Genomic DNA, 15,074 nt, shown 5'->3' with positions numbered 1-15,074 from the left:
AGCCTGAAGCAGAAGGATAGTCAAAAGTTTGAGGCCAGCCTTGATTACAGACTAAAACTCAGTCTCAAAACAAACGATAATAATTAACTACCTTATTAACAAGCACACATTTAAAATGAAATTCCTATAAAGCCTCACGTTTGAGGTTCAAGAGGAGCCCTGAGGCGGATTGTGGTTTGGAGGTAAACAATTTATTCTAAGACTTATTAATGCTACAGAGATCGCCGGGTGGTGGCGGCGCATCCCTTTAAACCCAGCACTTGGGAGGCAGAGGCAGGATGATTTCTGAGTTTGAGGCCAGCCTGGTCTACAGAGTGAGTTCCAGGACAGCCAGGGCTACACAGAGAAACCCCGTCTCAAAAATAAAAAAAAAATAAAAAAAAAATAAAAAAAAAAAAAGCTACAGAGTTCATGCTGGAAGTTGCGAAGAGATTCCAAGCCAGGGAGACCACTGACAGGAGTGAGGGGTGATATTGCATCTTACAGGTTGTAGAGAGGTAGGTAACCCCATTCCATGTCATTGAAGAATAGTCAATAGTACCTGCTAGACAGATAGCTCAGTAGTAAAGAGCGTGTACTGTTATTCCAGGACTGGAGTTCACTTCCCATTACCAATGTCTGTAGGCTCACAACCACCTATGACTCTAGCTCCAAGGGGAAGGAGGAACAGTTTGGCTCCTTAGCTAATATGTGTCCATCATATGAGATATGCCACCTGTAACTGCCGATTGCTGGGTTTTGGTGCACTGCCTTAGGGGAAGTGAGGACTGCAGACTCACAGGATGGTGCATGTCTTTTTTCTTTACAGCAGCTATGAGGGTGGAGAAAGGGGTTCTGCAAGTCAGCATGGCCCGACTAGTCCTGAGCCAAGTCTAACATTTTCAAATAAAATCTTTTAATTAGTCAACTAATTCATTGAACAGGGTATCATTCTGAAACTCTGGCTGGCCTGGAACTTGCTATGTGGACCAGGCTGGCCTGGAATTCACAAAGAGCCTTCTGCTTCTGCTTCCCTAGTGCTGTGCACTACCATGCTGGGCTCTCAAACATTTTGATTGACACAGAATGCTCTCCTTGTGGGACTGGAGAGATGGCTCTAGGAATGGAAGCCTTTGTTACTGATGTACACACAACCATATCTCTCACTTAATGGGAATAAGAGGTGATTTATTCTAAGTCTTATTTGAGTGATCATGATCCCAGGAGTGTAGATTTAGGTTACCCCAAATTCCATGTTCCCACATGAAAGCAGTTTCATGTACTGCTACAGTTTTACAGAACAATGAAAGTCACACATTATAGCAAGTTAAACACACATTGGTGGTACATCAAGGAGAGAGGGCTACAGAAAGCTGGAGCAAGCTTTTCTGCAGGCCCTCATATGCTATCTGATGATGTTCTTAGCTTTTGGTTGGTAGAAGCTTTAAGTCTGTTAGGTAATAGATTCTAAATCTACAGGTTTAGATTTTAAATCACAAGATGTTTTGACAGAGAAGTGGGCTGTTTAGGGGGCTATTTTTGTAATCAGACTCTGGACCAGGAACATTTCAAACTGTCTACACTACTAGGGTTCTAGTTAGTCTGTCAAACTCTACAGACACATCTTCCAAGTTTGAAAGCCTATAAACAGCTGACAGCTTTCATCTAACCAACTCCTGCAAGTTGTCCTCTGACCTATGCACCACACACACACACACACACACACACACACACACACACACACACAGAGTAAAAAACAAAAGTGTTCTCTTATACATTATTATCATTTTGTTTTTTGAGACAGGGTTTCCCTGTGTACCTCTGGCTGTCCTGGCATTTGCTAGACCAGGCTGGCCTCAAACTCATGAGATCTGCCTGCCTCTGCCTCCTGAGCGCTAGGATTAAAGGTGTGTACCATCACTGCCTGACTTTTCTACACATTATTAAAATCTGAAAAAAAATCATTTCAAGACAGAAGAAGCCGGGCGGTGGTGGCGCACGCCTTTAATCCCAGCACTTGGGAGGCAGAGGCAGGTAGATTTCTGAGTCCGAGGCCAGCCTGGTCTACAGAGTGAGTTCCAGGACAGCCAGGGCTACACAGAGAAACCCTGTCTCGAAAAAAAAAAAAAACAAAAAACAAAAAACAAAAAACAAAACAAAACAAAACAAAAAAGACAGAAGAAGCTCAAGAAGCTCTCTTCTTGAGCTCTAGACAGGTGTTTTAGCATCTTAAACATATTGGTAAATTGCTATTAACATTAATGATGACGTTTTCTTTGTTTTGTTTTTCCTCTAATGGATTTTAAGTTTTTAGTATAAAAGCTCTCAATGTTTATCTTCCTATAAGTAACCAAAGATATTGGGAATAGGAAGACTTGACTCCCTAAGTCTCATCTATTGTACCCATCCTTCTCACTGTCCAGGCTGCCCTGAGGAAAAGGACTATCAGTCTCAAAATTAGCCAGACTACCCTTAGACCAACACCAGCAATCTGGGACACACAACAGAAGCCTTGAGACAGCTGTGTAAAGACTGAAGCTGGTTTCCCAGTCTTCCTAAGACATAGCTTCCCCTGTGTGTCTGACACAGTTGCTACCAGATGTTTTGCTGTCGTGTGCCTCTGTGAAATGTCAACGAAACTGAAAGCATTTCTACCTTGACAGGAAGGGAGCCCTTCCCCTAGTGGAAGGACTACTGTCAATCAGTGCACACGTTTCAGTGACTGTGACCAGTAATCAAATGGCTGTTATTGGCCCCAGATGAATGACTGTGAACCAAATACTCTTTCTTGGCTATTTAAGCAGGTCACTTATCCTCAGTTATTGATCCAAGTAGGAAAGATAATTGTCTTGATCACTGTTCTATTGCTGTAAAGAGACACCATGGCCAAGGTAACTTTTCCCCCAACCCCCCTCCTTGAGACAGGGTTTCTCAGTGTAGCCTTGGCTGTAATGGAACTCACTTTGTAGACCAGAACTCAAGAGATATGCCTGCCTCTGCCTCCCCAGGGCTGGGATTAAAGGCGTGGGCCACAAGCCCTCCCAATAGCAGTCGCTATTCTTCAACTGAAGGAGCTGAACAGATTAAAGAGTAATCCGCTGGGGAGATGGCTCATCAGATAAAGTGCCTGCCTTGTGTTAGGACATGAGTTTAGATCCTCAGTACACCGGTTTAAAAGCAAGGCATGCTGGGCATAGTGCACACCTTTAATCTTACTTAGCCCTCAGGAAGCAGAGGCAGGTAGATCTCTGTGAGTTTAAAGTCAGCCTAAACGAATAGCAAGTTCCCAGCCAGCTGGGCAACACAGTAAGACCCTATCTCAACAAACGAGTGACCGAGTCCCTATAGATTATATGCAACATGAAAAGTTTTATGTCCTGAATAAATTGCATTCCCCGTTCCCTTTACAGCGTTTCCTCCTTTTGATCGCAGTTTTCTCTGCGTTTGAGAACCGGTAGCAGCAATACAACACAACACAACACACCGAGCACCCTGGGCTATTACGTACTGGCAGACGCCCCGCCCACTAGCGGCAGCAAGTACACACTGAGCATGCACCCCTCGCCAACGGAAGCCGGGAAGGAAAGGGGCGGGCCGTGGCTGGCGGGCGCGGGGAAAATGGCGGCGGCGGCTGCGGCGGCGGCGGCGGCGAACGGGAGCGGAGGCAGCAGCGGCATGGAGGTGGATGCAGCAGGTAACGGGGTGCTCGGAGCGACTTCTGGAGTCGCCCTTGCGGAGTGTCTTGAGTACCTCTTAAACCTGGGAGAAGCGACATCTCTCCCAGGATAACTTGAGGGTAGGGATGGACGGCCCGGCTCTGCCGGTCCCCTGCTCCCATGTCTAGGGGGAGAATGTGTGGGCCCGAGCTCTCACCCGTTATGTTTTTCTTTCACCTTTAACAGTCCCCAGCGTGATGGCCTCCGGAGTGACTGGGAGTGTTTCCGTCGCTCTTCATCCCCTTGTCATCCTCAACATCTCAGACCATTGGATCCGCATGCGCTCCCAGGAGGGGCGGCCTATGCAGGGTGAGTGTTGTGTGTAAATCTCAAAATCTCCTCTTGGAGATCTCCTCCAATCACTTTTCCCTTTCCTCCCCTTTCTTTCAAATTAACTGTTTCCCCAGTCATTGATTCACACTGACTTCAGAGTCTCCGGAAAGGTTTTTGATGCTTGTTCCTCACCTATTGTGCTTCTGCTCTCTCCCCTTAGTGATTGGGGCATTAATCGGAAGGCAAGAGGGGCGAAATATCGAAGTGATGAACTCCTTTGAGCTGCTGTCCCACACCGTGGAAGAAAAGATTATCATCGACAAAGAATATTATTATACCAAGGAGGAGCAGTGTGAGAGGGCAACAGAAGTGGGTGGGAAGAAGTGGGAGGATTTTTGTTTGGTTTGGTTTTGGTCTTAAAGAATAAAAGGCCTGGAGATGTAGGGCAGTGGGGTAGAGTGCTTGCCCTAACATTCAGGAAGCCCAGAGTTGAGTCCTCAGTACCATATAACCCAGGAAATAGAGGCAGGTGGTCAGAAGTTCAAGGTTATTTTCGGCAAGTAAAGGATGAAAGACGAGAGAATAGAAAGGTGTAGTTATTTTAAACTGACCCAAAATTTGAGGAGGGAGGGAAGAGCCAGTAAGGAAACACACCAGGTCCGTCAAACTAAGGAAGAGAGGTTTAAAGGAGTATTTACTCTGGCCCCTTCTTCTTCTTCAGTTAAACAGGTTTTCAAGGAGCTGGAGTTTCTGGGTTGGTATACCACAGGGGGGCCACCTGACCCCTCAGACATCCACGTCCATAAGCAGGTATGAAAGCTCAAATGTGTGCATGTTTGGGAAGAGAACAGAAGGTTAAGGGAAGAGGAGGTACTGACGTTTTCTGGGCTTGCCTTATCTTCTAGGTTTGCGAGATAATTGAGAGTCCTCTCTTTCTGAAGTTGAACCCTATGACCAAGCACACAGATGTGAGTGTTGCTGACCCTGTGTCCCCTTTGTCATGATCATCTGCCACTATCCTCCCCTCTGATTTACTCTGTGACATCATGTGTATTAGAGCACGCTTGAATTGAAGCTCCCCGATGCTGGTTACGCCCATCAGTGGTGTTTCCTTTTGTAACGTTGGCTTGGGGGAAATTAGAGGGAGAAGATTGTGAGCTAAATGTGGTGATAACACTTGTAATCTTAGTACTCAGGAGATTGAGGCGGGAGGATTGTGAGTTCAAGGCCAGCCTGGCCAGCCTGTAAGGTCAAGTGCATTGAGGATTGTGAGTTCAAGGCCAGCCTGGCAAGCCTGTAAGGTCAAGTGCATTCATTGCTTTTAGTAAGAGCTGTTCTCTTGTCTTCGTCTGTTTTTACAGCTTCCTGTTAGCGTTTTTGAGTCTGTCATCGATATAATCAATGGAGAGGTAATGCTTACCTGCAGCCTTTAAATCCTGCTTTTAGCCTGTTTCCTGCATGCCGTGCACATGTACACAGGCATGGAACAACCCTGGTGTCCACTCTAGCTTTCTACCTTGAGACAGATCTCTTGTTTGCCAGGCAGTTTGGCCTGTGAGCTTCTGGGGATTCTGTCTCCACTTCCCATGTTGCTTTAGGAGTTCCAGGATTATAGACACATGCTACCACATCTCACTTAATGTGGGTTCTGAGGCTCTAAATTCAAATCCTCAGACTTGTGGAGCAAGTGCTCTACCTACTGAGTCATCTGCCCAGCCCTGTTTCCTGACTCTCCCTGTATGAGAACCCTTTACTCTGCAGGCCACAATGCTGTTTGCTGAGCTTACTTACACTCTGGCCACCGAGGAAGCTGAACGGATCGGTGTAGACCATGTGGCCCGGATGACAGCAACGGGCAGTGGAGAGAACTCCACTGGTAAGGGAGGTGCACTCATTCTTTGGAGGTGTGGGTTGGGTGTGGCCACATGCGGCCTTTCATTTGCCCTGTTCCCCTGCAGTGGCTGAACACCTGATAGCTCAGCACAGTGCTATCAAGATGCTGCACAGCCGTGTGAAGCTCATTCTAGAATACGTCAAGGCCTCGGAAGCAGGTAGGAGAGGGGCCTCTCAGTCACTTTTAACCATTTTTCCTCCCTCCTGGAGAAGTGACAGCATCCACATCAGTGCAGCCTCATTGTGCCCCTAGGCGAGGTTCCCTTCAACCATGAGATCCTGCGGGAGGCCTATGCCCTGTGTCACTGTCTTCCCGTTCTCAGCACTGACAAGTTCAAGACAGACTTTTATGATGTGAGTGTTAACACCCTTATGGGGAGGTGGGGCTCCCACCACCTCTCATTGGCTGACATGAGGAACCCCTGGGGAACTGGTTCTTTCTGTTCCCTCAGCAATGCAATGACGTGGGGCTCATGGCCTACCTCGGCACCATCACCAAAACGTGCAACACAATGAACCAGTTTGTGAACAAGTTCAACGTCCTCTACGACCGACAAGGCATCGGCAGGCGAATGCGGGGACTGTTTTTCTGATGAGGGTTCTGGAAGGGATGATGTATGGGGCTCAGGCAACTGTTCCTGGGCCTGAGCACCACATTCCCCTTAGAGAAACTACTCATTAATAAAGGAGCGGCCCCTTAGCAGCCCTTCCGTGGCTTTGTCCTCTCAGGCACACTGCTTTCTCAACCTGAACTCTTTCAAGGCAGCTTCACTCAGGCAGGACCCATTTATCAACACTTTTGAACAACCTATGCACCTTTCAATGATGTGATAGGACAGCCTGCTGCCTTCCAGTTCATCGTGTTCTGTGATCATCAACTTACATAGGCCAACTTCACAGAAATGGCAAGTGTTTTTTCATATAGAAGGGGAGGGATTCCAAGGCCGTCTTTATAATTACAGACAACTCAAGTACTTGCTTTTCTGTATCCTGAAGGTAGCAAGGGGGGGTGATGTGTGCCTCACCCTTAGACCTTCCACCAAGGCCTTGTGCCAGGTGCAACTTTCTGTGTCCTTCACCTCCCATGTCATCAATAGATGTGGGGGGCCTACCAAACCAAATGTCCATAATGGAAACATCTCAAGGAGTGGACCCAAGGCCTTGTACCTCCCAGCTTAACTAGCATATAGTAAGGCTCAGCACTACAGACAGACAAAGTACCAGGAACTCTACAGACTCCATCTAGTCCTTGCCACACCTTAGTTATTGACAACCCAAGCGCAAGCAAGAGGCAGTCAAAACACTTTATTGGCAGAATAAAATAAGTGCAGCATGGGAAAATGAGATCTTCCTCTTGGGGGCATCCAGCAGGGCTTTAAAGACTGGCTGTCAGACAAAGGTGATCCGTGTCTTTGACGTATTAACCTGCCAGACATTTAGCTCCTCATATTCATCCAGAGCTGCCTGGAACTGGGCTGGTGTGAAGCCACGTGATATGCAGCGCTGTTCAGCCTCAGAAAAGCGGACACTCCGCCCCCCTGACACCAATTCACGGACTGTGGCAAATATCACATCTGCTGGCCTCTGGGTCCTGAAAGACATGGATGGAAAAAGGTTAAGGTGCAAGGCTACAAACAACAGTAGCAATCAGCATCAAAATCCTGAGGGCAAGCTTGTATGTGTGTAGAAGCCAAAAGGTAGTGACCAGCTCAATTAAGTCTAGTGGCCCAACTCACCTAGCTGTTTGTCCCTTTTCACCTAGAAGGGAGTCTTTTGACATCTCCATCAACCTTATGGCTTCATTGACATCTTCCTTCTCCACAATGTCTACCATCCGAAGGCGAGCCTAAGGGGAAGGCATGGAAAAGATGGGGACAGGAGGGGAGGGGGGGGATGAAGTAAAGGATCTTTGCTCCAGCTTCAAGCCCGGGCAAGCCACATTTGTCTACTCATAGAACAAAAATGGGGACTCCTCCCTGCCCCCCACATCTGCAGTGTTGGGCCGGCACTGTCAGACCGAGACAAGTGCAATGCCCAGGGCAGCGTCCAGCAATTGCCCAAGTCTCCGCCTCTCAACACTGGCCAGTCCCGGTGGGTGTTCAGCTGTCCTGTGAGGGAGACCAGACCCTTCTGAACTCCACTAGGCTCCCATCCCATCGTGACAAATGGAGCCTGGGGTGCTCAGCTAGGGCCACTGCCAGAGGTTGTGTCCTGGGGGCTCGGGAAGTGCTAGCTCAGCAGTAGGTCAGGTAATTACACTACCTGCACGAACAGCACTTTGGAGCCCCCATGACTAAGGTCCAAGAGGGGAGGACAGAATCGAGATTTCTAAGATCATGTCTAGGACATCAGGAATTCAAGTCCTTCCACCCCTCATGGATTTAAGCAGCAAGCAACCTTTCCCTCCGTGGGCGTTGCATGTGCCCTGCTGGAGCAGCAAGTACCCACAGTGCGGTAGCACAGAGAGGACCACTATCTGCACTGTCAGCACTTTAGTCCCAGCAGGGCTGGTGGGAGGGAAGGAGGCAGCTTGAGGGCCATTAGGTGAGGTGGCAGGCAAGGGTCAGCCTTCCAGCTGTCAGGGACCCAGCACTTACCAGAGCAGTGGAAAGTCGGAGAATGGCCAGCAGGGTCCGGGCAGAAGTATAGGTGGCATCCTTACTGGCCCGGGCCTCTCGCCTCATCTCCACATATGCTGCAGTGATGTAGTCAGCCAGAGATTCAGGCACTGTGGGCTGCCTCTCGCGGCACATGGCTATGTACCGTCTGTGGAAACAAGGCTCATGGGAAAATGGAAGGCAGGCATGCTCTATAGGAGAGCCTCACTAAATACTCTATGCTACACGTAGACAGCTATTTGCTTAGGCATAACTGAGGGACTTCTCCAAAGTCCCTTTTGCATTCAGAGGATTTAACTTAACTCCTCCGAAGTTGTCACACAAGGGGACAGATTTCAGAGACAAAGTGAAAATCAACTTAGAAACCTGCAGATCAGCGAGGTGCTGAGTCATCTGTGCCACGGAAGCAAACATGGCCTAGGACAGGACAAGGGTGGTGAGGAAGGTTCTTTTATATGGGTGAGGGGAGACATCTCTATATCCTGTCTCAGGCTCCACAGTAGCTGGGATTATATAAGGCCTGCTGCTGTCACCCCAAACCAGAAAGTTTCTGATGCTCCTTGCCTCGTGTGGCTAAGCTACAAAGTGAGATCCAGGTTCACTATTCTCAGGCTCAGCTACTTTGAAAGAGTTGGTAAATACACTGTCTTTCAAGACTGAAAGCTTTGCAGACACACTTGGCATAAGACAATGCCACACATGAATACTCCCAAGACACACCCATCCTCACCCCTCCTACCTCATAAGTTTCATGTCCAAAGGTTCAAATTGGGCAGGGGGCTGCCGGCTGTGCTGGTGGACATAGGTGATGTGCTGGGCCAACCTGGAGAGAAGACAGGCAACACTCTTTAGTGCTGTTAACACCCTGAGATTTTGACTATCCCCTTTTAGCCCCACCTCTTCTCCAAAGCATGGCAAATAGGCCTCCCAGAAACCCTCAACAGCTCAGCTCCAACCTTCTATCTCCCCTATGAACTGCAGACAAGGAAAGGTGTTTAATGTGTCTGTACAGACAAGGTGGTGGCTTTCTGATTTTACTTCCCTGTCCCAAAGTCACTAAAATGGGCTCTCTATGGGTGCTATATACTTCATTCACCGGAGGTCATTGTCTCTGTCCGGCCGGTCTTGAATCAGCCAGAGGAGGTCGAATCGAGAAAGCAGAGCAGCAGGAAGCTGTATGTTCTGCTCCAAACTGCGGCGAGGGTTATACCGTCCATAGGCAGGATTGGCAGCAGCCAGGATAGAGCATCGGGCATTGAGTGTGGTGAGAATTCCTGCCTTGGCAATGGAGATGGTCTGCTGCTCCATAACCTCATGGATGGCTGTGCGGTCAGCTTCAGCCATCTTGTCAAACTCATCAATGCAGCACACACCCTGGTCAGCCAGCACCAGGGCACCACCCTCTAAGGTCAGTTCTCCACTCACAGGGTCTCTCAACACAGCTGCTGTGAGCCCTACACCAGAGGAACCCCGGCCTGTTGTGTACTGACCTGCAAAAAGAAATAGCAAACTGCTGAAGAAAAGAACTGCTTTCTCCAGAACTGCCTTCCAGAGGCCCTGTATGTAATCAGATACCAAGTCCATGCCTGCCCATACTTACTTCGGGGCGCCAGACGGTCGATGTAAGACAGGAGCTGAGATTTGGCCACCCCAGGATCTCCCATAAGGCAGATGTGGATGTTTCCTGGCAAACAAGAAGGACGACTGAGTGATAGTCTCTACCCAAGTTGTCCACCACAGGGAAGAGCACTCGAGAGCTGGTTCTCTTCCTAAAGTCCACACCACATCTCCTAAGTTGTCACTTATACATCTGTGGGATACCTTTTCACCCTCCTGAGAATTCTGCCGTCCTAAGACTTGTCCTTCTCACCTCTTATCTTCATGCCTTGAGGAGATTGGTCCACACCACCCACCAGGAGCAACAACAGTGCCTTCTTCACATCTTCATGACCATAGATCTCCGGGGCAATAGAAGCAGCTAGCTTTTCATAGAAATCCTCCTCTACAAAAAAATTAAGCCTTAGCATTTTCTTCAGGACAAAAGCTAGGATAAAAAGTCAACTATCAACTTGAGCTCATGGGCCCTCACCTGCAATTTGTTTCAGCTCCTCTGTGCTTAGCTCTCCGGCCCCAGAGACATCATCCTCACTTTTCGTCATCTTTACAATCCGGTGGGCTTCCAGGTAAGTTTCTGAGAGTAAACCCTGGGCAGAAGAATGCCGGTATACAGGTGCATTCCCTTTAAATTCCCCATCACCAGATTCCCTGAGAATTGTTTAACCAAAAGTCCCATCTCACTGGTTTTACTTTTCTGAGGGTGTGAAGATTGAGTCGGTGGCTGAGGTGTAAAAGGCAGCTATTTCCTCACTTCAAAACACCCTCACCTGTGCCATCTGTTGGAAACCTGTGCGCAGGACTGGCAAGAAGATACCAGTGACGCTGACATGATCACCAGGCTGGGCAATCCTCGTGTTCTCTCCTTCTAGAACCACTGTGATGCTACGAGGGATATTTCCCACAGGAACTTGGTCACTCTAAGAGATTGAGGGGTCGGGGGAGGGCGGCAAGACAGAACACAGGAGAAAAGTGAGGCAGAGCAGACCTGATCCTACTGACCATCACTTGGAAGAGGCCCATTTTATGGTAAGATTCAGCCAGCCCAACCTGGAAGACTTCAGGAAGGAAGCTGGGTTCTTACCCTCCTCCCAACCCAGCTAGAAAAAAATTCATTTAAACCACTTCCTGAATCTCTGATTAAGAGCAAATATAAAGTTTGAGGCCAGCCTGGTCTACAGAGTGAGTTCCAGGACAGCCAGAGCTACACAGAGAAACCCTGTCTCGAAAAACCAAACCAAACCAAACCAAACCAAAAAAAAAAAAAAAAAAAAAAAAAAAAAAAAAAAAAAAAAAAAAAAAAGAGCAAATATAAAAACATTGTAGGTAAATCTCTCAAATCTCTCTCCAAATCTTCCTGTAATTTCATAACCAGCTGAAGAACTCATAACCCCCAAACTCACGTGTTCTTGAATCTTCATTTCCTGGAATTTAATAAACTTGGACCCACGAGTCTGTAGGTACAGCCGGCCCCCTGAGCGGTTGGTCTGGCACTCCTGGCTGGGGCACATGATCAGAGGCATGAAGGTGGGAGACTGGATCTAGAAACAAGAAAGGAAACAGGAAATCAAGTCTTATAATCACCACAGGAATCATTTCTGTTGTGTCAAGGCATTTTGAAAGTATTAGGAACCCCTTGAAATTTTCTCAAAACACCAGAGAGATCAAATCACTATCAAGGAATTAAAAAACAATACGGAAAACAACCTTTGCAAAACCCTGGGAGAAAATGATTAAGATTGTAATCAGTGGAACAGATTATTTATTTCAAGGGCAGAGAATACAGGCGTATTTTCCTTTTCCCTATTGTATACTTACTGGCTGGTAGGTCTCTGCCCCACACTGATCGCAAGTGTATGTGGCCACCACCATCCTGGGCTTGACTTCAGACACACGAGTGACAATCCCACGTACAGTTAACAATTTCCCCACAGAATCAGCTCGCACTTCCCGGATCACTCGAGGCTTGCTGCTACTTGGGCCTTGGAAATACAACTCACTAAGAGAAAGAAACATTTGTCAGCAAGGCCCTGGAGAGCAAGTCCCCGCCTTTTCCCACAAAGATACTCACAATCTACGCATGAGCTCAGAAGGATACTGGTTTTGGGGGTTCCGGACTGCCCCAGGGTCTCTGCTTCGCTGCTCCATCATCAGCCGGTGTTCAATGTAAACATCCAGAACATCTTTATTCACCACCTAAAAAGAGGAGAAGAGTGAGGGCCAAGCCAGGAAAAGAAAACAGCACTAGGCAGGAGTTCAGAAAGCAGCCGCCCACCTCCTTCTCCTTGTACTCAGGCAGAAGCTCCTGCACAACATCAGCGAACAGCCTTGAGTAGCGCTTGGCGTTCTCGCAGATTGAGTCGACCAACTCAGGATCATCTTCAGCTACATCATCTAGGTCCACGTACAGTGCCACTTGTTCCCGATGAGCCAGATGAACCTGGAAGGGAAGGAAAAGATAGTAACCCTTTATAGGGTCAAGTTCACCCCACCCACAAAAGCTCTTCTAAGTCACTGGCCAACCTCCAGAGGGGAAAAGAACAAAACACAGTCCATCATTGTGGTAGGTGTTTATAATCCCAGCATTTAGGATTTGAAAGACAACAGAACAAGGAGCTCAAAGCCAACCTTAGCTATGTAACCACATAAGGTGTTCTTGGTGCTGGTCTGTGCCACAAAAAAAACTACCCCTAAAAACCAAGAGCTAGGAATGGAAGATGGCTCAGCAGGTTAAGACACTTGCCATCGCAGGGCAGTGTGGCGCACGCCTTTAATCCCAGCACTTGGGAGGCAGAGGCAGGCGGATTTCTGAGTTCGAGGCCAGCCTGGTCTACAGAGAGTTCCAGGACAGCCAGGACAAAGAGAAACCCTATCTCGAAAAACAAACAAAAAACCAACCAAACCAGAACAAAAAAACAAAAAAACAACAAAACAACAACAAAAAAAACAACAACAAAAAAACAAAACCACTTGCCATCTAGCCAGATGATCTGAGCTTGCTCTCCAGAACACCCATGGTGGGAGAACAGACTCCTACACATTGTCTTTTTTGACCTCCACACATGCTATGGCATGCCCATTTGAGCACAAACATGCAGGAATAAACACAACTAAAACAGCCAAGAAAACCCGAAAGGAAAAAAAAAAAAACAAAAAACCCAACAACAAAAACAAAAAAACCCAACCTTTGCATAAAATCAATCAAAATCAAGCCATTCACAGAGAGCCACACTTGCTGTAACAAGGTAGAACTCGGTATACAGGTTCTTACACGCCACTCCACTCCCCAGAACCCATCTCCTGAGACTTACCAACTGGGTCCCATACTTGAACTGCTTCTTTCCAAGCTCATCATCATAATAAAACTCTTTCAGGAACTTCTTAACTTTTTCTACAAATATAAAGTAAAAGGCCAATCTGTGGACAGTGATGTGTAAAGACCACTGTTGCCAAGCCTACCGATCTGCGTTCAATCCCCGGGGCCCAACCACAGGTGGGAAGAGAACCGAGTCCTGCGAATGTCCAGCACCCACCTGTAAGCTGTGATATGCCCGTGCAAACGCGTGCGTGCTCACACACACAATGATGTAACAAAAAAATTTAAAAAAAAAAACAATCACTCTTCCTTTTGGATTCTTTATTTCAAACTCTTAACGGAAACCTATGAAACTCACTTTCATTTAAGACAGGGACCTATGAACTAGTTAGTTAAATGAACATTCAAAACAAGTCTCCCAAGTTCTCCCCAAAGTAGGCAGTGTTCCTTTCACAAGTCTGTTTTTACAGGGGAAGAATATGGGTCTCCGGTCAGCTACAAGAGTCTTACCCAACCTTCCCCCAAGAGAACTCCACTCTCTGCTAGGAATCTAAGTTTCTTCAATTCTCTCAGCTCGCTCACAATCGACGTAAGACTCTCGCCTCTGTCTCTACCAGCACAACTCTTTTTCTTCGGCTCCCGCCAGGACGTCCGCCACTAGGCCTCCTCAGCACCCCACGCCCCGCTCCCGCCACTGCTTCCGCTCTTAGTAAACAAAGAAGCACATGGGCCCCGATTCCAACCGCCTCACAGCCCAGGATTCCTCCGCCCGAGACCGGTGGCCGTGCGGGGATTGGCCAGAACGTCAAAGGGCCATTCGGGTCCACCACACTGCCACCTCTCACCGCCAGGCGCCCAGCCTCACAGTTCCAGGCACGCCCCTACCTACAGCAGCTATCTCCGATGCCACTGCGCGGAAGGACACTGTTTACACACCACAGTCCCTCGATCGGGTAGCGCCACTTCCGCCCGCCTCTACTTCCGCTTGGAGGGCGGCCGAAAACAGCCAATCGCGGCGCGTAGCGGTCTGGCAAGCCCCGCCTCTGGATTCCGTCGCGTCTCGAGTGGACGCGGGAATTCGCTGGCGCCCCAAGGCGCAGAGTCTGGCCCAGTAACCCAGTCCCTCAGGCCATGTATAGAAGGTTCCACGCCATCCGGTGTCTCCCGAGCGCAGCCCCTCTTTGTGCCCTCCACTGGGTTTTCTCCATGACACCACATCACCTTTTCCAAGCAGGATTGCTCCCTCCACCCTTAATGCCCTGCCTATTCCAGGCTCCGTTCGCCTGTCCCCGGAGTCACAGATCCCGGCTCCCTCCAAGACTCCAGCTCCCCTCAACAGGTGTGGGTAGAGAAGTTTCCCTCCGAGGACGCCGTCCCCATCCCCCGAGCATCACCTTTCTCGATCGCGTAGTCCTTAAGTGCCATCGCTGCCGAGGACGGTGCGGCAGGACTCAAAGGGCTCAGAAAGCTCACTCCCGGGAAGCAGAAAACGAGCGGGCGGCGGGATGTAGCCGTCCAACCGAAATTGGCGCGAAACGTCCTCACCCATGTGACCCATACGGCTAAGAACCGGCCAATCAGAGACGGGTGTTCCCAACCGCTGGGCCCCTAATTTTAACCAATCACTGGACGAATCTAGATTGAATGACAGGGGGCGAGAGGGCG

General features: G+C 48.5%; 2 protein-coding genes across 4 annotated transcripts; one reads left to right on the top strand and one right to left on the bottom strand.

The window, feature by feature from the left end:
* The first annotated feature begins 3,525 nt into the window (after positions 1-3,525).
* On the top strand, positions 3,526-6,567 carry Cops6 (COP9 signalosome subunit 6). The gene is made up of 10 exons (XM_076923388.1): positions 3,526-3,673; positions 3,882-4,004; positions 4,189-4,320; positions 4,690-4,778; positions 4,874-4,936; positions 5,330-5,377; positions 5,730-5,844; positions 5,927-6,019; positions 6,115-6,215; positions 6,314-6,567. The coding sequence occupies exons 1-10, from the start codon at positions 3,532-3,534 to the stop codon at positions 6,452-6,454; spliced, it is 1,047 nt and encodes a 348-aa protein (XP_076779503.1). The 5' UTR covers positions 3,526-3,531; the 3' UTR covers positions 6,455-6,567.
* Positions 6,568-7,151: 584 nt separating this feature from the next.
* Positions 7,152-15,055, bottom strand: Mcm7 (minichromosome maintenance complex component 7). 3 transcript variants are annotated; one of them, XM_076923381.1, is made up of 15 exons: positions 14,804-15,055; positions 13,405-13,484; positions 12,369-12,533; positions 12,165-12,289; positions 11,912-12,092; positions 11,497-11,634; positions 10,864-11,013; positions 10,569-10,683; positions 10,350-10,481; positions 10,080-10,163; positions 9,576-9,969; positions 9,219-9,302; positions 8,459-8,627; positions 7,598-7,707; positions 7,152-7,452 (listed from the first exon to the last, which is right to left on the bottom strand). In XM_076923381.1, exons 1-15 carry the CDS (start codon positions 14,832-14,834, stop codon positions 7,251-7,253), a joined length of 2,160 nt encoding a protein of 719 aa, XP_076779496.1. In that variant the 5' UTR covers positions 14,835-15,055; the 3' UTR covers positions 7,152-7,250. The 3 variants fall into 3 exon arrangements, with proteins under 3 accessions (XP_076779496.1, XP_076779498.1, XP_076779497.1); XM_076923383.1 differs by lacking the exon at positions 14,804-15,055 and adding an exon at positions 14,299-14,386; XM_076923382.1 differs by lacking the exon at positions 14,804-15,055 and adding an exon at positions 13,920-14,134.
* Between the last annotated feature and the right edge of the window lie 19 nt (positions 15,056-15,074).

The sequence above is a fragment of the Arvicanthis niloticus genome, chromosome 24 (assembly GCF_011762505.2).
Source record: "Arvicanthis niloticus isolate mArvNil1 chromosome 24, mArvNil1.pat.X, whole genome shotgun sequence".
Classification (NCBI taxonomy): Eukaryota; Metazoa; Chordata; class Mammalia; order Rodentia; family Muridae; genus Arvicanthis; species Arvicanthis niloticus.
The sequence above is the reverse complement of the archived record's forward strand: the minus strand, read 5'-3'. Positions and strand labels throughout refer to the sequence as shown.